This window comes from Aspergillus pseudodeflectus (assembly GCF_044049435.1).
Source record: "Aspergillus pseudodeflectus strain CBS 756.74 chromosome Unknown BJX68scaffold_3, whole genome shotgun sequence".
Lineage (NCBI taxonomy): Eukaryota > Fungi > Ascomycota > Eurotiomycetes > Eurotiales > Aspergillaceae > Aspergillus > Aspergillus pseudodeflectus.
Window position 1 is genome coordinate 416859 of NW_027263779.1, and position 21814 is coordinate 438672.

The 21814-nt window shown below is 51.6% G+C and overlaps 9 protein-coding genes across 9 annotated transcripts; 3 read left to right on the top strand and 6 right to left on the bottom strand.

The window, feature by feature from the left end:
* Window positions 1-436: 436 nt before the first annotated feature.
* BJX68DRAFT_261754 (NAD(P)-binding protein) lies at window positions 437-1485 on the bottom strand (the record flags this gene model as incomplete). Its single annotated transcript, XM_071044237.1, has 2 exons — window positions 437-548; window positions 608-1485. The coding sequence occupies 2 exons, from the start codon at window positions 1483-1485 to the stop codon at window positions 437-439; spliced, it is 990 nt and encodes a 329-aa protein (XP_070904249.1).
* A 912-nt stretch (window positions 1486-2397) lies between these two features.
* BJX68DRAFT_261755 (uncharacterized protein) lies at window positions 2398-3356 on the top strand (the record flags this gene model as incomplete). The annotated part of the gene is made up of 3 exons (XM_071044238.1): window positions 2398-2553; window positions 2625-3271; window positions 3332-3356. The coding sequence occupies 3 exons, from the start codon at window positions 2398-2400 to the stop codon at window positions 3354-3356; spliced, it is 828 nt and encodes a 275-aa protein (XP_070904250.1).
* Window positions 3357-4550: 1194 nt separating this feature from the next.
* Window positions 4551-5615, top strand: BJX68DRAFT_261756 (sterol desaturase family protein; the record flags this gene model as incomplete). The annotated part of the gene is made up of 1 exon (XM_071044239.1): window positions 4551-5615. One exon carries the CDS (start codon window positions 4551-4553, stop codon window positions 5613-5615), a length of 1065 nt encoding a protein of 354 aa, XP_070904251.1.
* A 728-nt stretch (window positions 5616-6343) lies between these two features.
* BJX68DRAFT_252307 (glycoside hydrolase superfamily) lies at window positions 6344-7510 on the bottom strand (the record flags this gene model as incomplete). The annotated part of the gene is made up of 3 exons (XM_071042534.1): window positions 6344-6488; window positions 6613-7030; window positions 7126-7510. 3 exons carry the CDS (start codon window positions 7508-7510, stop codon window positions 6344-6346), a joined length of 948 nt encoding a protein of 315 aa, XP_070904252.1.
* Window positions 7511-8968: 1458 nt separating this feature from the next.
* Window positions 8969-10629, top strand: BJX68DRAFT_276680 (maltose permease; the record flags this gene model as incomplete). Its single annotated transcript, XM_071048163.1, has 2 exons — window positions 8969-9153; window positions 9207-10629. The coding sequence occupies 2 exons, from the start codon at window positions 8969-8971 to the stop codon at window positions 10567-10569; spliced, it is 1548 nt and encodes a 515-aa protein (XP_070904253.1). The 3' UTR covers window positions 10570-10629.
* A 529-nt stretch (window positions 10630-11158) lies between these two features.
* BJX68DRAFT_261759 (uncharacterized protein) lies at window positions 11159-12736 on the bottom strand (the record flags this gene model as incomplete). The annotated part of the gene is made up of 1 exon (XM_071044240.1): window positions 11159-12736. The coding sequence occupies one exon, from the start codon at window positions 12734-12736 to the stop codon at window positions 11159-11161; it is 1578 nt and encodes a 525-aa protein (XP_070904254.1).
* A 1904-nt stretch (window positions 12737-14640) lies between these two features.
* Window positions 14641-15816, bottom strand: BJX68DRAFT_252309 (amidohydrolase family protein; the record flags this gene model as incomplete). The annotated part of the gene is made up of 3 exons (XM_071042535.1): window positions 14641-14798; window positions 14859-15336; window positions 15406-15816. 3 exons carry the CDS (start codon window positions 15814-15816, stop codon window positions 14641-14643), a joined length of 1047 nt encoding a protein of 348 aa, XP_070904255.1.
* Window positions 15817-16809: 993 nt separating this feature from the next.
* On the bottom strand, window positions 16810-18273 carry BJX68DRAFT_261761 (OSTA/TMEM184 family protein; the record flags this gene model as incomplete). Its single annotated transcript, XM_071044241.1, has 5 exons — window positions 16810-17430; window positions 17484-17609; window positions 17668-17920; window positions 17987-18134; window positions 18198-18273. The coding sequence occupies 5 exons, from the start codon at window positions 18271-18273 to the stop codon at window positions 16810-16812; spliced, it is 1224 nt and encodes a 407-aa protein (XP_070904256.1).
* Window positions 18274-18766: 493 nt separating this feature from the next.
* On the bottom strand, window positions 18767-20498 carry BJX68DRAFT_226122 (Zn(II)2Cys6 transcription factor). The gene is made up of 4 exons (XM_071038461.1): window positions 20399-20498; window positions 19804-20337; window positions 19586-19741; window positions 18767-19518 (listed from the first exon to the last, which is right to left on the bottom strand). Exons 1-4 carry the CDS (start codon window positions 20456-20458, stop codon window positions 18943-18945), a joined length of 1326 nt encoding a protein of 441 aa, XP_070904257.1. The 5' UTR covers window positions 20459-20498; the 3' UTR covers window positions 18767-18942.
* Window positions 20499-21814: the final 1316 nt, after the last annotated feature.

The following is a 21814-nucleotide window of genomic DNA, read 5'->3' on the forward strand; positions in this document are numbered from 1 at the left end:
AGCGTAAGGGAGGCGCGGACAGCCCCTGGACGGAGGGGGTCGCTCTGTCCTTTTTGTACTCTACAGCTGTCTGAGGAGGAAGGTGCGACGGCAGATCGTGCCTTCTTTTTTTTGAGCCACTGTACGGATCGCACCTTCCGTCTAACGTTGAGGAAAGGGAAACGGTCGTTCCTTCCTTATGCCTGTTATTCCATACTCGGAAGGGGCGCCTCGAAGCGATGTACTCCGCAGCCTCCTTGAATAGCCGTCTAGGAATGAGAACGACTAGCATTATACTAGTCCTTGGTCTTACAGGGATCTCATGTACTAGTCTGTTCTTCTCTGAGACGGGCTCTGGGAGGACCGTGCACGACACGCATTATAGGTGTTGAAGGCAGCTTTATATTCTAGTAGATGCTTGTTCACTAGCAAGAGAGAAAAAAATAACTGATACTAATTATTTGAACACAGCAGGGAGCGTGATCAACCTGCCCATCTCCGCAATCGTCTCCTCCCAGAGTTTCCTTTGCACCTGCTGGCCCGCCGCCGACACGATGTACGGTGCTGGCCTACCGGAGAGGTTAGCCATCGCATTCATGACGTCTTGGAGTAACCCGAAGAGACTTACTCGGCGATTGTCTTATCATTCAAGAACCTGCCATGTGACTCCGGACCCGCGACAAGGGCACTGTGTAGAACAATCCACGCACCGACCTCGACGGACCGGGCAGCAATCGCCTTGACGACATTGACAAGAATGCGCAGATGTAGCGGGAGTACGTCGCTCATAGACGTGTTCACCATGCCGGGGCACATCATGTTGATGACGACCTTGGTTGGATCCAGGCGCTGCGCCAAACTATACATGAACACCACGCATAGCAGTTTCGAGTCGCCGTATCGCTGAAACGGAAGGAATGCCTCCTCTGTATCCAGATACGCTAGGGGGCCTTTACCATCTGTGAAGGAATGTTTCTGCAGGCTCGAGGACAGATGCTGCCGGCTGCCCACCCAGGAAATCCGCGCAGGGGACCCCGTCTTCTCCGCACCGGCGTAGAGATGCGGCAGGAGCTCTGCGATCAGAAGCACATTGGCGTAATAGTTGACCTGGCTGACGCGCTCGTGACCACTCGGACTGCGCTCGAGTTTGATGAGACCGATGCCTGCGTTCAGGATAAGATAATCGACAACGGGGACTTCCTCCCGGAGCTTCCTCGCAAACGCCTGCACGCTATCGTACCGGTCCATGTCGAGCTCCATGACCTTGATAGCGGCGTTGGGATTGTTCGTCCGAATGCTTTGGTCCTGGCGGAGGGATTTGGCGCAGGCCTCGCCTTTGGCGGTGTTTCGGACCGCGAGGATGATGGTTGAGATGCGCAGCTGGAGAAGCTGCCTGGTCACTTCTAGTCCCAAGCCTGCACTCGCACCGGTGACTACTGCGGTCTTACCGGTTAGGTTTATGCCGCTGGGTAGGGGCTGGACTTTTGGCTGGGAGAGGGAGACCATGATATAAGGTGAAATGAGAGATGGGAATAAACTCAAATATTGCAAGGCAAACGAAAAGCAGAGAGCAACAGAGGCCAATCTACCAGGCTTTTATCTACTACATATCAGTATGGATTGTTAAGCGCAAATCCTCCCCCTGGGAATCAGGGCTTACAAACTGCCTCGCCTGACTCAGCATTCGGCCGACGAGTTCCCCAATCGGGATTCGCCTCGCCCGAGCTCAACTGGCCGCCAAGAGATATACAGACTGGAACTTGTAGCGCAACTAGTCAGTCCACCTGGTTCTATTACCTTTGCTTCCATACACTCAAGCCACGGCATGCCGTTCACACATTGCCATTCTGAGTGCGCATGATTCCGACAAAATCTTCCATTAATGGGTCTCCCTATGATCTAACGTCGCTAATCCAAGGGCTGCTAAATCGTGGCTCGCAGCAACCAGGAAAACCGATGTTTGAACGTGGTAAATAATAGGGATATATATCCACCGTATCGCCGCATGTCAGAACATTCAGATTCGGGTTTAACCCTACCGGCTTGCATGTGTTAAGGCAGAGCATAGGGTGCTTGGTAATTGGCCGCTCCTGCGCGGTGGCACACAGGGCAAAAGTCTGTCCTCTACTTGCTGAGTTCAATAGATTATGCTTTCATGAGTTTGGGATCTCGGAGGTATTTGTGACCGTTATCCATCGATCACAATTTTTGAGCACGATAGATCATCACACGCTCTGGAATGTTGGTGGCACATGGATAAGATGCAAGAATGGACTTGGCCTGCGACGCGTCGAAAACATTCCTGATGTGTCAAAGCTTAGAGATCGCCCAGCTGTCTCCGTCACACTATAAAGCTGGCGCGATCCACAGCTTTGAGGGGTACATACTCCTTGACAATAGGTGGGGTTCTCTGCCAATATGTACGCCCTTTTGCACGTGCTCTTCGTAGCTGCAACCGCTGCGTTTACATTCGACGAACTTTTCCTCATGCAGAATTCTCTCTGGGACCACTTTCTCTATCCAGCGAATTTGCAGCAGATCAATGCCACGGACACCTCTGTGTTTGCTGAAGATGTATGCCTTTCACCTGATTTCCTTTTGTTGTCTATGCCAACCCCAGCTGACTTGGCTCTACACCTACACAGGTCCAGGGCCGCGTAGATATAACCCGAACATTCAACGGGCGCGAACTCAACAACGAGTACATCTTCGGCCTCTTCTCGGATCCGGAGCACCTGAGCCTCGTCGGTGTCCCCATCACATACAAGATCACGCAATTCGCCGCAAATGATAACATCGCGTCCGCAACGACAATCTTTACCTTCAACGCTACCTCCTTCAGCAACACCCTCATCCCCGTCACCGTCGACACGTGGATCCTGTTCAACGCAGAGGGGAAAATCGCGCAGTACGACGCGACATTCCGGTGGTTCGGATGGCTGCTCGATGCGCTCCTGGACGCCGCAGGACGGTTGCTGTTCAACACGACAGATCCCGCCAAGACGCAGACACAGCTAGGCGGTCTTCTTGCGGAGACGATCTGCCAGACACACGAGGACTACTGCGTGGGCGCGAACGTGCAGTACTCGAATAAAGCAGAGTGTGTTGATTTCCTGGAGAACAGGACCCGGTTTGGCAAGGCGTATGAACTAGGGAGAAACACGCTGCTTTGCCGCGAGGTCCATGAACACATGGTTCGGCACCGGCCGGCAGTGCATTGTCCGCATATTGGGCCTACTGGTGGGGATTATTGTGTTGATGATAAGTCTTACGCGGCTGTTGTCACCGAGATGTATTTCAGGGAGCCGTTTATTTCGGCCGGAGGAGGACGGATGTTTTAAGCTTACTGTAGTGGTGTATCTATCTGCTTTGAATAACAGTAGTTCGATGCAAGTATTGTTTTCCAGAACACTTGATAAACGATAAGAGCAACAATGTCGAATTCATGATGAAATTACCATCAGAGAGGAATTAGGCGACTTGCTCCATGTTATATCGACGATTCGTCTTAAAGTAAGTCAAGCTAAACTTGTCTAGTCCTTTGATTAAGACTATTAAAAACCCCTGAATATTTTCATAGACAGTATCCTCCTAACTAATACGGGCGTTCTAGGTTCCACTGCTCTCTCTTTGTACAAAAGAGCGACTCTATGAATCACCTGAATTTGATTGAAGATGCCGAGGCCACTTGCGTAATATCATGCCCCCTTCAGTCACAATCAAAACGCTGCGGAAACCCTCCCGTACCCCTCATTTAGTAGAGCTGTGTCTGTAGTTTGGCGTCCTGCCTTGGTTTTCTGGTGGTGATTCATATTGTCGGTGTTTTCACCCATGGGGTCTGCCGCACAATGCTCTACCTCCAGCATCAAATCGAGACACCGCCAGAATCCTGAATAGCAATCAAGTATCAAGGAGACGAGCGGTAAATTAAGCTCGTCGGGAATGAGAAATGATTCAGTAAAAGAAGTAGGTGCACACTACGCGCGAGTATTGATCTAGAAATGGGAGGACTGTAAAGTTGGTAGGCCAATCCCGTAATGGAAGTAACTTCGAGGCAGTAGAAATTATCGATCATAGAGGTTTCGCTTCTGTGTAAAGTTTGAGGAGAATTCCTCAGTCAATGACCCCAGAGTACTGCTCGCTCGCCCCGGGAAAAGTATCACGGGGTGATCGCCGCTAGTATCCTCGATCTACTAGGCCGTACCGGGTATCCCTTGCGAGTGTGGGCCCGGGAATTGGGGATTGGCCTCGTCTTGACCGTACATTGTACCTCAATGAGCTGGGCTTCACATGCGCTCGCCTGCGTTTGGCGTCGAAGCGAACCTCAGCAGAAATACCCCTCCACCCTGTTCCCCAACGTTTTGAACCGTATATCATGTAATCCACCACTCCACGTCACTTCACATGTATATTCGTTGGACTTGATTACCCTCGGTCCCAGGTCTTATCTGATATAAAGAGGTCTGGTCTCGAGGGCCCCCCCCTCCCAGGAGACAGATATACACACACCAGAGACCACGTCCCACTGACAATTCGATCACCCAGTCCAAACACGCCAAACAGCCTTCAAAATGGGCTGGGCAGCCGAACACAACCCGCATTCGATGAAGTCCGACTGGCACCAGAAGGACAGGAGCACATGGAACTTCCACCAGCGCTTCATCGACTACCTAAACGTTAACCCCATCATCCCGAACACGCCACTCCCGAAGTATCCCAAGACCGAGAAAATGCCATACATGTCGCAACTGTCGCAGCACGTTTTCATCGTCGTCTCCGCGTGCATCCCCATAATCCTCCACCAAGCCTGGGTCACCCTGACCGGACACAGCCTCGGTAAATGGGGCGCCTTCTTCCTCTATAATGCCGCCTACACAGTCGTCGCAATCCGCGAAGTGCGCCTGTTGCGCCGCCTCACGTACAAATACGGCTGCCTCGACGGCGACGTCGCCGACCGCGATGGCATCCCAAACACCGCCGTAGGCAAGATGATTGCATCCCTGCACAAGACAACGGGGTTCCGTCTCGCCCTGGCCGTCCTCATCACATACAACCCGACCGTCTCGCCTCTCACCGCGATAAGCGATCTCTCCTCGTGGGCGCCCTTCATCACGAAACTCAGCCTGTACGGCGTCATCCTCGACTTCTGGTTCTACGCCTACCACCGCGCGTGCCACGAGGTGCCCTCGCTTTGGAAATACCACCGCACCCACCACCTAACCAAGCACCCCACAGCCGTCTTCTCGGCCTTTGCTGATGACGAACAGGAGCTCATTGAGATGATCCTCGTCCCTTTCCTCACCTTCGCGACCCTCTGGGTCGTAGGTCTCCCACTGGGCTTCTACGAGTGGTGGATCTGCCTCGAGTATGTGACGTTCGCCGAGGTGCTAGGCCATAGTGGGATCCGCGTGCACACGACTGTGCCGTCGCCAATTACCTGGCTGCTGCAGCTGTGCGATGCAGAGTTGGCGGTTGAGGATCACGACTTGCATCATCGGCGCGGGTGGAAGAAGAGTTTTAATTATGGCAAGCAGACGCGGGTTTGGGATCGGTTGTTTGGCAGTTGTCTTGACCGCCTCGAGGCCAAGCCAGATAATATTGATTATGGGACTGTGGTGTGGATGCCCATTTTCTAGGATGCACTTCGTTCGAGATTATGTTGTGGTTACAGGGACCTTTAGAAAAAGAATTACGACTCATGACGAAGTCCTCCACGGGGTGTGGAGTGACCGCGTGGCATATTGTTTATTAAATGATACCTCCTTTAAAGCCTGATTTAGAGGCTCGCGTGTAGGAATAGATGTCCTCAGCAGATCTAGTCCGTGAGATATGTGATCCGCTTTACGTACGTTCTCTGGACACTCAGTCAGTCATGCTCTCGAGGGCTCCCCCTGTTTCTCCCTCGGGAGCGTCGGTTTGCCTATTAGGTAGCTGCTCTTTCGTGCCCCTTACTCAAGTGGTTGCTCGTGCCCGCAAATCTGGGAATGCGAAGCCGCGAATGTCGCTAAACCGGGAGAACTGGACGGTGTGTCAACCCGCAAAACGTTATCCAGGTACCCGGGCCATATAGACTGCCAGCCTTCTAAGATGGCATCTAACTCGTGCCTGGGAACTTGCATGCCAAGACTAATACTATTCTGGACCGGAATTGCTGCATATGCACGACTTTCCTTTTTGCCACATGTACGGACTATTTGCCTAGGATACGAGTACCCCAGCTTCTGTAAGTATTTTGGGGATGGACATTTCGACTACCGTGACGCTTGACTAATAGATATGTTGTTAACTACCAGAAAATGAGCACTGAGACTAGTACATCAAAAGAGACCCCGGCCCCAGAATCACTGTTCCAAGCAGACCGGGGTCATTGAGCGCACACATTTGCCGCCTCATCGGGGTTCAGCATCCCCTGCTCGAAAACCGCGAGATAATCCCAGTAACCCGCCTGAACACCCTCACCGTCAACATTCGCCTCCCCAAAGCACTTGGCCGTCCAATACGCGCTTCCCCTCGTATGCTCAGCAAACGCATACAACCCCGTATTCAGCGCGAGTGCCCGGGAACCCAACTGGTTCTGGTGCTCAGCCTCGATCGACCATTCGCCGACCAGAGACCGGGAAGATGGGATCCCACGAGGTCTGGGCGTCCGAGCAGATGTACGAAGTCAGGTTGTGCCCGGCGGCGTTGCGGCCCGTGAAGTAGTAATTGTGGACGTTGAAAACGAGGTTTGCGGATGGGTCGAGGTTGGAGGACCAGTATTCTGGGCCGAGGAATCCGCCTTGGAACATTACTGGGATCTTGGGGTTCACGGTTGAAACTCTGGCTAGCACGGCGTTGATGTAGTTCAAAACCCAGGTTGTTCCGGCATGAGACAAGGATAAGGGGGAGCAGAAGGTCGATATATCTCCGTTGTCAACTGGCTCGTTGATAGGTTCAATGGTGTAGGATTCGGGATGTCCAGATTGCTGGATGTACTCGAGTACCGCATCCACTGCATCCAGGGTGTAATCGAGAGGGGTTTGATTATGGAGCCAGCCATAGTGTCCTTCAGCTTCACCATGACCCATCCCATTCGTTCCACCAGGAGGGCGTGCAGATCAATAATAATATGCATGTGATATCTCTTAATAGCATACGTTGTAATACTTCTCAAGTACTCAACCTGTTTTCCCGAGTACAACTTCGAGCCAGGAACCTCAACCCAGGCAGCGTAGGTGGTGGGGATCCGCAAGGTATTTACGCGGGCGGCATGCAATCTATCAATGTCCTGTGTTGTAATCCACGAAGCGTACCGCTGATCGAGGACAGGGCCACAAGAGCGGCCAAGGTTGGCACAGAGTGTCCATTCGTCGGGGGCGATTGCACATTTCGAATGTGCTGCCCACCAGGCGGAATCGATGAATAACTCTTGGACAATCCAGCCGCCGAGGTTCACGCCGTTGGCCTTGTATGTGGTCCAGTTTATGTATTCGGCTGCTGCGACGGTAGTACCAAAATAAGATAGGAGGGTTGCAAATATAAGCCTAGTCATGCTGGTGCAACAAATGGGGAGCTGCGCTATTGCAAAGAATGGATTACAATTCGGTAGTTTACCCGTTGGCCTCACGGGGGCCACTGAGGGCGTATAAATAGTCTAATAAGCAGCCGAGTGAGCGCTTTGTGCTAGCTAAGTATTGCGCAAGGCGCAAAGGGGGATGATTCCTCAAACCGTGGACACATTAACTCGGGGCCAACGGGTTGTGCAGGAAAATACTTGGATCATCAGGTGTTCTCCGCATTTTGCTCCACTCACAGAGGACCGGATACGCGGTGGGGTACGTCAGGGTCAGGGATCACCCATTTTCTGGGGCGGAATCCTTGCGGGGTGCATGTCTATGACTTCGGTTCGCCCATAGTCGGGACGTGTGCTTTGGTACGATGGTACGGTGCCCTACATGGAATCTGTTTTCCCCTCTACATCCCGACCTCGACGCGCTGCAAGAAGAGGCCCACAATCCGACGAAACCGGGGCCCTGCAAGTAAGCCACGCGCGATTGTCTGGCGCAATAAGAGCATCGTTATGGCCGACACTCCCCGACGGGCTTCAAGATGGATTGCGCCATCAATGGACATTGGCGTCGGCTTACTGGAATCCGATTTGTCCGGAGTGTAAGTTGCTGCTGACAGCTATTTTAGGCTGAGCTTGACCCTGGCTGCCAGCTGAATGGCTCGATTGAATGTCAATGCAACTACCAGAAGCCACTTAAAGGCGCTGCTGAGTTTCCTGGTAGCAGCTTTAACCGGTCAGCCAAGAGGATCCTGCAAAGGAAAGGGGTCTGCAACCGTGGAAGTCCTCCTTGGCTTTCCCTGGCTAATTCCAATATACCAGCAGATCATAAGGGTGAAATCTAGTCACCCAAAAAATCAAGCCTTTCAGAGTGTTCCACCTGGCCCCCAACGAGCTAACGACCGGCGATCATGATTTGGCGGGCCAACCGAGCCCGTTTCCACTAACCAAGAAGGTGACCGCGAACCTGTAGTAGCAAAGTTTTCAAACGTAAAGGAAAAAGGGGCCTAGCAGGGTTTGAATAAGTCTACTATTCGGATCATGCAGTTGTGGGGTCAAGACCCCAGTTACAAACTGTCACTGCTTCCTCGCGGGGTTGCATGACTCCGTTGCTCCGCTTCACGGACTGCTCTGGAACCAGGTTTGGGGTCGGGGAGTATCGCCCGTAAGTCTTTCGTACTCGGGCGCGGGGTTCGTATCGAGTTTAAGGAGCGGAGTAGGGGTCCTGCACTGATCAAGTTTAGCCGTGCGGCTAAATGATGTTGGCATGTCAGGCCATGGTAGCGTTAATCGGGGCTACACCTTCGTTCGTGCCACCGGGCAGCCTGCAGATATGAAATAGTATATAATACCCTCATCTGTGCCATGCTTTAAAGATATTACTTGCAGGACTTACAATATACATTACACATCGACTTTCTCTACTTTATACTATCGCCAGCCATGGAAATGGATGAGAAGCCGCATTCCACTACGGAACATGAGCATGTGGCGGAACACCATGGCAAGGAAGACGGTGTGGCATACCACCGCAGTGAGGAAGATTCGATGACGATGAGGGATATCTGGAAGCACCATAAAGCAATCATTTGGTGGTCATTCTACTGGGCACTTTGTGCCATTGGCTGGTAAGCCTACTATCTATTTTCTAGATCATGTCCGTTCTGACGCCATTTCCAAGGGGATTCGATGCCCAAATCAACGGCGCCATGATTGCGGTGGCATCTTTCAGGCGAGACTTTGGATACGAACTGCACGATGAGATGATCCTCCCGGCCGACTGGCAATCCGCCTTTAACGTCGCCAGCTCCATTGGCCAATTCTTCGGCGGCTTCCTCTGCAGCTCCCTTGCTGATCGTGTTGGACGCAAGCGCTCTCTGCTGTGCGGAGTCATTGTATGCACGGGCGGTGCCTTTGGTGAAATCTTCGCCAACACACGTGCCGCATTCTTGGTCTCAAAGCTGATCCTGGGCGTTGGTCTGGGATTCTACCTGACTCTTGGCCCGCTCATGTGCAGCGAAATTGCACCAGTCGTGATGCGCGGATTGTCTACTGCCGGTGTAAACTTGGGAATATGCATCGGCCAGCTCTTGTCCAACTCCGTCGTCAAGGGGTTCGGCGAGCGGACTGATAGGTGGGCCTATGCTGGTCCCTTTGCAATCCAGCTATTTTTCACTGCGGTTCTACTTGCTGGCCTGCCCTTTGCCCCCGAGTCGCCGTGGTATCTAGTCAGACGGAACGAGCCAGAGCACGCTCGCGCATCGCTGAACAAACTCTGGGGCCAGGATTTCGACACCACCAACCTACTCGGCAAAATCGAAGCCTCCGTCGAAGAAAGCGCCCAGCAAGCAAAGACAACTTTCCTGGATTGCTTCCGCGGAACGAACCTGCTGCGGACGGGGATTTCACTTGGCGGCTTCGTCTGCCAGCACCTGGTGGGCATCATCTTCGTCCTCGGCTACTCGACCTATTTCTTCGAACTCGCCGGACTGGAAACAACCCACTCATTCGACCTAGGCGTCGGCGTCACAGCCTGTGGCGTTCTCGGCAATTTCCTCAGCTGGTTCGTCCTCAACTCCTTTGGCCGCCGCAAGACGTTCCTGAGTGGTATGTCTGCTCTTACTATCCTCCTCCTCCTCATTGGCATAATGGATGTAGTGCCCGCGGACGCTGCCAAGTGGATACAGTCTTCGTGCACTGTGGTTTACGCGTTTGTATATTTCATGACCGTCGGCGCGATTTCCTTTGTCCTGCTCGGCGAGGTGTCGACTATATTACTCCGCGCGAAGACAGCGGCCCTTGCGACCGCTGTCCAGGCCGTCTTTGGGATTCTCATGAATGTGGTCATTCCGTATATCATTAACCCCGATGAAGCGGACCTCAAGGGGAAGTTGGGCTTTATTTTTGGTGGTTGCGCGGCTGTTGCAACGCTGGTGAGTTGGGTCTATATCCCGGAGCTAAAGGGTCGCACGTTCGACGAGATTGATGTCATGTTTGCGAGGCGAATTCCTCCTCGGAGGATGGGCGCATATGTGGTTATGTAGAATTACGTTTTATTATGATGAGAGGCGGCAAGAACAGGGGCGAGATATTCGGGTAGGAGGATGTTCTATGAGGGCCTCTTAGTTAGATATACCGCTTAGGACCGGAACATAAACCTATCTTGGAACGTTTCCCGCGCTCCCCCCACCCCCCTCCACCCGCTGGTTTCTTCCTAGCAAGCCTCCTGTTAGCTGGTCCCGCGCCAGTAGAACTCACCCTCTTCCTCAGTCCATCTAGCTGATGGTAAGGATGGTTGGTCATGTTGGAGAGATTTGTGAGCGAGGCTAGCTTCTTATGAAGGCGGGGGTGAGCCATCACGCCTCCCCAATAATGCCTAATAGCCCAGGCTTAATACAAGAAGCCCCCCTTAATACAAGAAGCCCCCTTAATACAAGAAGCCCCCTTAATACACTGGCTAGTACACTTGAAGGTGAAGAGTGTCTATGAACGAGCGGACCAACAAATTATCTGTCAAGAATGCTTAGATAAATCAGAAGTGATACCATTCTGGGAACAGGCACTAAAGCAGCTAACCAATTCAAAAATAGATGATGCTTTTGAGGAAGGAATTCTTTTTGAGATAACACCCTGTCAAGAAAGTAGGACATCATGTGGTGTGTTCCTGACACTAAGTGTGCTATGAATTTCCTGGCAGAAGTTCAACATGCGGGACCTTGCAAGAATGGCATAATGATAGTTCAATAGTTTACCCAGGTCCTGCTTAGCATTGAGTCCCGGTCGCGTGAGGTCCATGTAGCGATGTAGTATGTGGGAGTGTGTCAGGGTCCTGATGAGTTCTCCGTATGCTCTGAAAACATAAAGGACCTCGTGGGGATTAAGGTTGTCAACGAGTTCAATGCTCTCATAGAGGAAGAGTAACTTTAGCCGCCAAAGCATCTTGACAACAAGTATGTGGATCCGCTTGAGCTTGTTCAACATGTCGCCTGGAAGTGGTCTGTCATTTGAAGGTTGATGGTTGACTGAAGATTGGTGGTTATTTGCAGGTTGAGGGTCATTTGCCGGTTGAAGCTCATTTGGCGGTTGATTGTTATTCACCGGTTGATTGTTATTTGCTGGTTGATTGTTATTTGAAGGTTGGGTGATATCCGAAACTTGGTGGCTAAGTGAAAGTTGACGCTTGTCATCACTCTGCTCAGACCCATATGACAGCATGCCAATTTCAGTCTTAAGTTCATGTAATGCTTCCATTTCCCTGACAACATTCGTGTCGAGTTTCACATGGCCACAGCGTGCACATCGGGGTGTAGGTTCAGTTTGGGCTAGCAGATTGTCCTGATCGCCGTTGCATTGTCTTGGAGCCATGAATTTCGCCCATTCTTCCCAGTATTCTATTATCCCGTGGTGAAATTTTTTTTTGAGCGCAGAGGCCTGGAAAGTATCGAGGACCGTTCTCGATAATAATGGATCAGACCGGCTGTCCACTAACTCTGAAGGCGGCGGGTCGGAATTTTGACCATTCAACACCCAGGCGGTCGTGACACCTTGAGGGCTGAAGGTATGCCCATATTCTAGGAGATACCTTGATTCGTCAACGGTCATGGACTCGTGGCTAACGGCTGGATGTTCTCGAGGTTCCAGGTGCCCTATAGTTGGGGCATTGACATTCGACTGGCTTATGGTGAGGATAAAGTTTTTGCAAAGTAGAGTTGCATTGAAACCCCGCCCTTCTACTGTCATGACCCGAGCACGGGCACCGTTGGAATAAGCCATGACAATTAGGCCCCACAGATCAAGCCGTGCGGCTGGTAATCCAGAGACAAGACCAATAGACGCCAAGGCAAGGTCAGTGCTTTGCAGCACCCTCTCTTTGCTCAATTGGTCACGGCACGACCAGTACAGCGGAAGCCATGAACATTCCCCGGATTTATCTTTCCGTTTACGGTACCACGTATGAGCCGCCGGAAGGGACTCCTCCATGACAAGTTGCCAATCTTCCTTTTGTATGGTGAACACATTTTTGATCTCCGGACTAGTGAATTTGTTGCGGAATAGCTTGATTCCGAAAAACCGCGTTTTCAGAAAATCGTTTGCGTCTTTACCATACCAGGCCTTTGCCGTTTCTTTGCTGTCGAGCCATTTGTTGAGGATCTTCAGAGCTTCAATCCCCGTAGTAGTAGTATAGCCAATTATGCCGCCGATATCGACCATCTTCGAAGGTTCGACCTTGACTTTGGCAAAAAAGACAATGTTTGGTTTCATACAAATGAGCGTGTTTGACAAAAGAAAAGAGTTGGGTAGTATATAAACTAGTCGATGGCGAAAATCATGGCATCATGACAGACTAACTGGAAGTGCCTCCAGTGGCTCATCATACGGTCTACTGGAGCCGAGACCCAATATCATTAACTCTTCCGAAATATAGGTCCTTGAACTAGACAGATCAGATGCCTTGTGCGGAACTGTCGCCTAATGCTTGGACAAGAGCATCAGGGGCACGCACATTCTATACAAGTCTCGTTTCCCATCTTTTTGATCCTGTCTTTTCACCTGGGGGAAGAGTGCGGTTTAGCCAGTGACTATGAGCATCTCTACAGCGACACGCAGATAGAATATATTCAAATTATAAGGTGGATATATACCAGCCTCTGACCGAAATCCAGCTTATATACTTTTAAGTTCCTACTGGCAGCTCACTAAGATGGGTCAATCCTTATCGGTGCAGTCTGGAGTTCAATATCAGCCCATTGAGAGATCCTTGGGACCAGCTTCCAGATATTCCATTATAAATGGCCCTGAATTTGATCTTGCGACCTAGCGCCAACCATGGATCGTGGATCCTGAAACCTGAAAGACTAGGCTCCCGCCGGAAACGGAAGGCGACTTCCAACCCTTGGTGCTGGAATCAGCGGTTACCATGGATGGCGCTGCTTAGAATCTGAGCTTAATCGGAGCCGGGGCGGGTCTGGAAATTGTGGCCTATATCCATGGTTCCTTGTACGGAGCCGCTGCCAGACCACCTTGCACACTCGGGTGATCGACACTTCAGCTCTCAACTGACTCTCGGTGCCACCTACCTCATCATGAACATGGCCATTATTGATCAAAATCCTTTTATCCATAAGTATCGAATCATAGTATAAGAGTACTCGCATCCCACCTTGAGCAGCTATAATCCTAAGATCGTAGGAGCCTTGGTCGGCGCGACCGTCGAGCAGCCGCCCGGCCCTCCAATTCCCCTAGGTCACACTACTATGATAGATTGGCAGTAGTATAGTGGGCTACTACATGAAGATCGCCAATGGATCAAGTCTTGTTTCCCTTATCTGCAGGGGGGCTTTTCTACTTGTAGCGCTGCAGCGCTGTCTTCGCCAAAGAAAATCAACAAGGGTCGAGAGATATCTGTCCTTGATTTCAACAAAGATCTGTTTTTTTTTTCGAAACAAGCTTCAGTGGATCCACAGACATGTTCTTAGGAATGCCTTGGCCGCTAAAGCTGTTTTTTTTCTATGACACCATCGACCTCGCTGACGACATGCGCGAGATCTCCTTGACCAAGGCCCTCTAATGGAAACACTCCGTCCTTTCTGGCATACTCCGCGGAGTTACTGTGGTGTTGCGCCAATTCAGAAGAATATTGCCAGTCTGCCCCTAAACTCAGGATATTATAAGCTTGACACCAATCCAAGAACCGGCTTTCAGGGTTTAACGGGCCAGTGGAGTCCGTTCTTAATGAGCTGGGCGGCAACTTCATGCTCAAGAAAAAGCGGTCGAGCAGGTGGCCACTGAGCATAACCGATGCCTTCATAAAGTAACCTGCGGAGTCGTCCTTTTAGCGAGCGTTCTCTCATACCGGAAGATCGCGTATACAGGTGCCTAAAGGTCGTGGGTTGCTCTACATAACACAAGGAAGAATTGGACGTAATGAAGCTAGGGGGAAAGCAAGGAGGGCCTGGAGAAAAGCCTGATAACTATAAATATCGGTCTGGAGTAACGCGAACTTGAAGCTATCTGATAGTTACTATCTCTCCCAGTTTGTGCTCGTACGTATTCTTCTGTTGGCAAGCTATCATTCTGCACCAGTATACTTCACGCACCACCCCCCCTTATCGCGTTCAGGCAGGCCTGTGGTGATTCAATTTTGCCATAATCCTCGGAAAGTTCGACAATGCATTCCCATGATTTAGACGAACTATGTCCACATCGGTAAACTCCCCGTTCCTCTGGAGGACCTCGAGACCAAGTTTTACCCCTGAAGCAGGGACGTACGGATCTACTCAAACACACATTCCCTATTAACTTCGTTTTAACCAGGATCCGGGGCTCAACTCACAATCAGTTCCAACGAGTATCTTCTCAACCCCCGCAAACTCCTTCAGGGCACCCAGCTGCACTTTCGAAGTCGAGCTCGCGGTATCGAAATAATACCCCTTAAGCTCCTGCATAGTTTCTAAGGGATTCAATCCCCCGAGAACATCCAGTGCAGACACCGACGCAATTCGGTTCGCGAGGTAGGGTATTGCACCGCCACCGTGCGGGTATATTATGGTGACATTCGGGTACCGCGCGCGCTGCCCCGTGAGCAGCATATTCTGCATTGCGCGCACGCTATCGAAGGGGTATTCAGTGAGTGGGGCGGGGTACCCCATTGTTGCGTCGTGGCAGCCTGGCTCTGCGGGGTGGACGAAGACGGTGGCATTGCGGGTGGTTAGGGCTTCGAAAATGGGGTCAAGTGATTCGGAGCCAAGATAGAGGCCTGCGGAGTTTGTGTAGAGTGCTACGCCATCGAAGTGGAGAGTATCGAGGCAGTACTAGCGGGCTTTCCGTTAGTTTGATGGGGGATTCGGGATACGGAGTGCCATGCAATGCGATGGACGAACCTCGATTTCGGCCAACGCATCCTCAACGCTCGGCAGCGGCAGCAGACAAAGCGCACCAAGTCGCGTAGGATATTTCTGTGTATACTCATGCAACGCCTCATTAATCTCGCGTGCAAGCTTCTTTGCCTTTCCTGGTTGTTCTGCGAGAAAGTATACGCCCGGAGCGGTGATGCTGAGCGTTGCATATCCTACCCCGAGCTTGTTCATCGTATCTATATGGTCGTCGAGTGTCCACTCGGGAACCGGAAAGCCTTCCACGGTTAGGGTGCCGTTGACGATGGGGTATCCGGCGTCGAGGAGAGCCTGGCGCCATATATCCGGGATTGCGTGCGAGTGGACATCGATGCGGTAGTTGGGGCTTAGACAGTGTGCGGCGAGCGTATGAAGTGCTGTGAGCATCAAGATGGCCATGCCGGAGAGTGGAATGGTAATCATGGTCATTCGAGTGGAATTTTGGGAGATAGACAGATCGATACGTCAGAGGAGGCATTGGAGCCTACCAGGGTTGCTCCAAGAGATATGATCCTGCACAGTATGTCGACAAGTAAATGACAGTGGAGGTTGAAGACAGGGTGTGGAGAAATGAGGCCACGGAGGATCTTATACTGGGGCCAGGGCAAGGCAACAAGGCTTCCAAGTTTATAAAGACCCTCTCATCCTGGAAATGGTCAGTAAGGGAGAGCGATTCCCATTGCCCAATAATCCTCGTATGAACTTGCTTCCCGTAACAATCTATATTCCGCGTATCTAGGCGATCAGCACTGAGAACGGGTTAGTTTCGAATGGGATTACGCAGAACGGTTAGTGTGTGGCTGAGAGGATTTGGCCCCAAGGTGTCTACTTGGTACATTGTGACGTCGAATGTACATGCTCTTAAGCCACTTCGCAGAGCTAATATAACAATGGTTCTAGACGGGGATATGATAAGCCGTGGCAGGGACTGTTCTAATCTTAGTCTAGAGGCGGCTTTGCCTCTCCTGATGATAACGCCCTCCTGACTTGACCCGCCGGGGAGCAGGGCAATTTCCAGGAAGAGAGGCCGCAGCACATAGAGAGATGCCATTTATAATTCAGTAATTGAACTGCATTAGAAACCCCAGGTTCGATTATTTACATACAAGTTGGAGGCATGTGCTTCTCGGAGTTTTGGCACATATATTTAGTGTTGAGGATCATGAGCAGTAAGGAACTTGAGCGCTCTAAGATGGCATGAATCACAGGGGCCTCTAACAATGAAAATTGGTGTAAACCTAAGCAAACAGACAATGCTTTCTAGAAAAAAGAGAGATGCTGGAGAACATGCACACCACAATATTTGGCAAGGGAAGAAAGAAGATCGGAAACAAAAACAAGACAAAGCAGTATAAATCCAGCAATATTTATGGCCACCGTAAACTCATCATCTCACCTTTGACAAGTCCCCTCCTGTCTCCGATGGCCTACCAGCGGCGCAGCAGGTGGATTTGCATGCCCTGGGTCATACTGAAACGGGCGCAAAGGCGGAGGCATAGGACCAGGTGGCGGATATTCCATCCCAGGATGCGCCGTCTCGAGACGATCATACACGTCGCTACCTCGTCCACCTCTCTTACCGGCCCTCGTCCGCCCTCCCCGCCGTGCCGCCATCCCAAGGGCAACGCCCATGGCGCGCAAAATCTCCATTGGGTTCACTAATCCAATCCACGCGGTCGTTCTACTCTCATACGGAGTGAGACCGACGTATGGAGTGACGCTGTACGCGTACGGGAAAAAGAGCGCAAATGGCACCATTTGAATGCAGATGACGAGGTGCGGGATGCCGATGTCAGTGTCTGCCTGCGAGAGGGTGGCTGTTGGGTGGAGTGTTGAGGTTGAGTGGAGGATCGTGAAAACTATCTTCTCGATAAATGCCAGGCCAACAATGAGCTTAAATGCCAATAGTTTAGACAGAGGCTTGTGGGCTTGAAGGTGCGACTTGAGGCCCTTGTAGAATATCAGGATCGAGATGACGGCAAAGGCGACCGAGACGATCGGGATGACCGTTAACTGAGATAAGGAGATTAATACACCGGATACAGGATTTCTCACAACAGACTCACCCATATATGCGCAAAGTGGACATTGTTGCTTTCCAGACAATAGACGTCCAGGGCTTCAGTGATGTCGGTCGCGATGGCGACACCCAATGCGATGATGGGATATTGCCAGATGGCCAGCCATTGTTTCTATCCAATGAATGCCATCAGCTTTGTACTCACCACTTAGAAAGAGTCAACTTCTTACACCGAACCACTCCACCCCAGTAAGACCCTCCTTTGCCCTCTTCTTCGGCGGATCAAAGGACTCAAAGAACCCACCAACGCCGTCCTCATTCTCACGAGTCAAGAACTCGCAGAGAAGTAGGAAGAATGAGCCCAGCGCAAGACCCTGGTATACCTCCATCCACGGCGTGAGCGAAACGGCGGCGGTGGGGAAGCATATAGCGAGGAACGAGGTGATCGAGTACAATGGGAGGAGGAGGCAGATCTTCATGATTCTGTTATCGACCGGGTTAGCTAGCGCTTCGTCACCTCTGCCCGTAGGCTGTTGCTAAGCGGCTCACTTGATCTGCTCTCTTGGTTTGCTCAAGTGTGTGGCGTGTCGGAACATCAGGGTGAAAATGATGAGACAAACGAGACCAACACAGGCGCCGGAGAGGATCATGTTGAAATGGTGGAATGATAGCGAGCCGATGAAGGGCTCAGGGGCTTCTGGTGGTTATTGTTAGGAGCGGTTTTGAATGTGTGAGTCTGAGGGACTTCAGGGCTACGTACCTATATTGTATGCCGCTGAAGATGGACAGACATGCTTGCCGTCCTCGCCTTCCGTGCTGTCACCAAAGATGGCCATCTTGGCGCCGAGTCTCAGTGAAAACAATCAAAGATTATACCGGGGTTTGTTCTGTACAGCAAGGGATGTCGAACTGAACTTCTCTCATCGTGATTCTCCATTGCGCTCTTAAATATCGCGCGTCGGATCGCAGACTGCGAGATGGACATAGACTGACGTCGACGGCAGCAACTGGGGCCAAAACATGCATAGAATGCAGCTGCACGTGTTGATCGCAACCTTATAGCGTTTAGCCTCGAATGCGACTTCCAGTAGCGGTTAGACTGTGGCGCTCAGGCTTAGCTTGATAAGCAGAAGCGGCTCGCAGGGCTTGTCTTGTGGGGAGGTGGGATTGGTTGCGCTATCTAAGCCACGCTGCCACACTCGTCAGGCACGGGCTGAAACGCGCGCTCAGGGACTGAGCTGAGGTGCTCGGCGCGACTTGTATTGTGCGGGCGATTCCAAGTTACTTTCCGGCGGCTTGGTGGCGCTCTTAGAAAGATAAAACGTTGGAGCATAGGATTGGCTTATCTATCTGACCACCTTAAGAGAGACGAGCAGGCTTGAAGAACGAGCCCACAGCCTGCATGATCCCCACCTCATACGCAATCCTCCGCAATGCGTCCTTCGCAGCATCCGCCCTCCTGCCCTGCGTCGCAGGAGACGCCAAAATAACCCGCGCAGGCCACATCAATCGCAGAGCGTCCGCCCACCCTGGCGGATCAGAGCTACTATCATCCGGCAAAAACTGAGGGACGCTCGACAAAATGCGATCGGCGCATTCTTGGGCAACCTCCGTGCAAACCTGCTGCAGCCCCCGAGCTGACTGTGAGTCCCAGGGAAGATTTCTGGCCACGTTAGGGCTTCACGAAGCAGGTCCAACAAGACGGAGTGAATGCGAAGGATGCAGGTGTCGATGTGGTTCCGGATGTGTAGCAGTAGGTGTCTTTGCTTTGGATTCGGCATGGTACGAGGTGGCGAATCCGAGCGGAGACCCAGACGCTCCCACGAGCCATGCATCGAGAATTCCAGGGCACGGGCCGAGTGAAACGTGGTATAGAGAATCTCAAGCCATTCTTCTGCTGCTGTGGCTCGATCCCAGGCACTTAGTGTGTTGCTGCAGATGTGTGCGGCTTCGTCGCCGACCAGCAGGAACGGCAGAAACAGATATAAGGGCTCTTGGGTGTTGACACTCGTCCGTATTGTTTCGAACCACTGCTTTGCTTCTGCAGCTGGCTCTGTTCCTGACTGCAGGGCACACGTTTGCTAGTAGCAGAGTTCGAGTTAGAGGGCTCCTCTCTCTACTCGCCGATGATAGATAGGCCTTGCTCACAATATGATGGTAGCACAATTGAAACAATTGGCAACCTGTCCGGGTACCGAATTGCTGGTGGCCCCTGGCCCGCAACAAGCCTGTCAGCGCTACAGAATGAGCAGCCCAGCTACTCGGGCCTGGGCCTGGGGTATCAGAGGGTGTTCCTAGCATTAGCTATCGGCAGCACGTACGTTAGTGCACTATTCCCCGCCTTCAAGGTAAAGGACAATGATTACCTCATAGAGACACAGCAGCCACACAGCCAAAAGAGTCTCGTCCTGCTTTTGCGCAACAGGATCTTCAAGCGCTAAGCGTAGTTGGTGTAATGCCTGCCCATAGGCTCTTCGATGGCGAGTCGCCAGGTCCCGCGATGGAGTTCTATGGCCAAAATACAAATACCCCACTGCATCACAAGCAAACCGCATCAAGGTCTCTGGCGGCACAGTAGGTAGAATCACGCTAAAACATTCCAAGCTCCCGTAAAAGCGACCACCGCCCGGCATGGGGAACGAAAATTGGGATAGGATAAGCGGGATGATTTGCGCATCCCACGGCTCGCTTATGGGACGTGCAGGAGAGATGCTGTGTTGTAGCTCTCGACTTTCCGACTGGGATTGTTGGTTTGGACTCTCGGTCTGGCGATCACGGCGGCTTCTGTATGAAGCTGGGGTTTGGATTCGGAACGAGGGCTCTGGATTCTCGAGATTCCGATAGAAGCATGGACGGTCGTTTCTTTCACATCTTTTGCAGGCAGGGCGGCGATAATCGCACTATACCGACGTTGAGATAGTTTCACTTTTGCTGGTTGGGGAATTGGAGTGGCGAACTCACCGTTACGCGCCTCTGCCTGCAGCCTTCGCAAGCTCGACTGGGCAAGCCCGTGTTCGGCATGTTGAGCACCGATTGTAGTAGTCAGGTACGAGTGCAGAAGCAGGCGAGCGAGAAACAAAAAGGTAAACAGGCCTGCCTGTTCGGATGGGATCGCTGCGAAAAAGCACGCTAGTCCGGGGCTGAGAGCCTGAATGACGAGGGTGGCTGAGCCAGTGCGGCGTCTCCCGTTTGCGCGGGGCCTGGGACCCTGAACTTGAATCAGGCTTATACCAAGTGCGGCAATTTTTGGCGTTAATTGGCTATCTCTGCAGCTTTCGGCGGGTTATGGCAGCTGAGCTGTCAGCAGCGCCAGAATTGTGTCGTCCTGGCCGTTGATCTAGGTGGAGGATCTGAAGAAGGTTGGAGGTCTATCATTCTGAATAACTGCGGAAACAACACTATTTAAGTACAGGAATCGACTAAACTAAATAAGGAAACAGGGGCTATCCAATATTATTGCTCCAATCGCTGTATCTTGTGAGTCCTGAGAGGAATGTTCAACGGAATGGTGAGAGGAATGCTTGAGCAGGGTCCGGAGCCAGGGGCTCCGGCCGACAAATTGTCTCAACCCGTCGGCAATCGTGGGTCGGCTGGTTGTGACCAGCGAGGCAAAGGCTCCCTAATCTGTAGCATTTGTCGGCTTCTTCTTGAGATTTTGTAGGGCACCTCTATTGCGGGTAAATTTAGACTACAAGGCCCTGAACCTACGTAAGAGAGTCTTAAGTGCGAGAAAGATGGGGTTAAATATGTGAGCGAAAGGTGTTTCTTACCCAGTGGAAGGATTGGAGTTTTCTCCGGACAGGAGACTCATATTACATAGGAGATGACATTGGCAATATGATCAACCAAAGCACGACTCGATGATTAGCAAGACTATGTGCTGAGTTTTGAAGTATCCTACGCCGCACATAGCGACTGAAAGAGCATAGGATTGACCCATTGTCCCGAGAGGAATTCTGTCAACCTGTGTAAGCTCATTATTAAGCTTATCAATCATCTGATACAACCTAGACAGCACCTGGGTAAATTCAGTCCGAGGGTGTCTTTTTCTGGCGAGTTTGCTTTTGTCTGCTTTTTGAGCAATCAATCCAAGTTGGAACAGCCCAACCTAGCCCTTAGATGCTGCACCCACTACGGTAGATCCACCCCAGTGCGGCCGATCCGGAAATATGTTATTCACGATTTACATCACTCAATGAGCTGTACTAAAGAAGAGGGCAAGGCATCACAACTATAAGGATGTATCCTGACTCATGAAAAGTTACCAATAACTACGGCCCCCAATCACCATTTACTGCAGAGCATGTTGGGCTGATCGAATCCATCCCCCCTAACGGCGACTCCTTTTAGGTCAATACGATCTGTATAATGGCTATG

What these genes read in the sequence shown, in the direction of transcription:
- BJX68DRAFT_226122 (XM_071038461.1), bottom strand. Translation starts at nt 20,458, where the DNA reads ATGCCGAACACGGGCTTGCCCAGTCGAGCTTGCGAAGGCTGCAGGCAG. An exon ending in GCAGGCAGAGGCGCGTAACG is followed by an intron (nt 20,338 to 20,398) that starts GTGAGTTCGCCA and finishes ACGTCGGTATAG; the next exon opens with TGCGATTATCGCCGCCCTGC. An exon ending in AATTGTGCTACCATCATATT is followed by an intron (nt 19,519 to 19,585) that starts GTGAGCAAGGCC and finishes CTCTGCTACTAG; the next exon opens with CAAACGTGTGCCCTGCAGTC.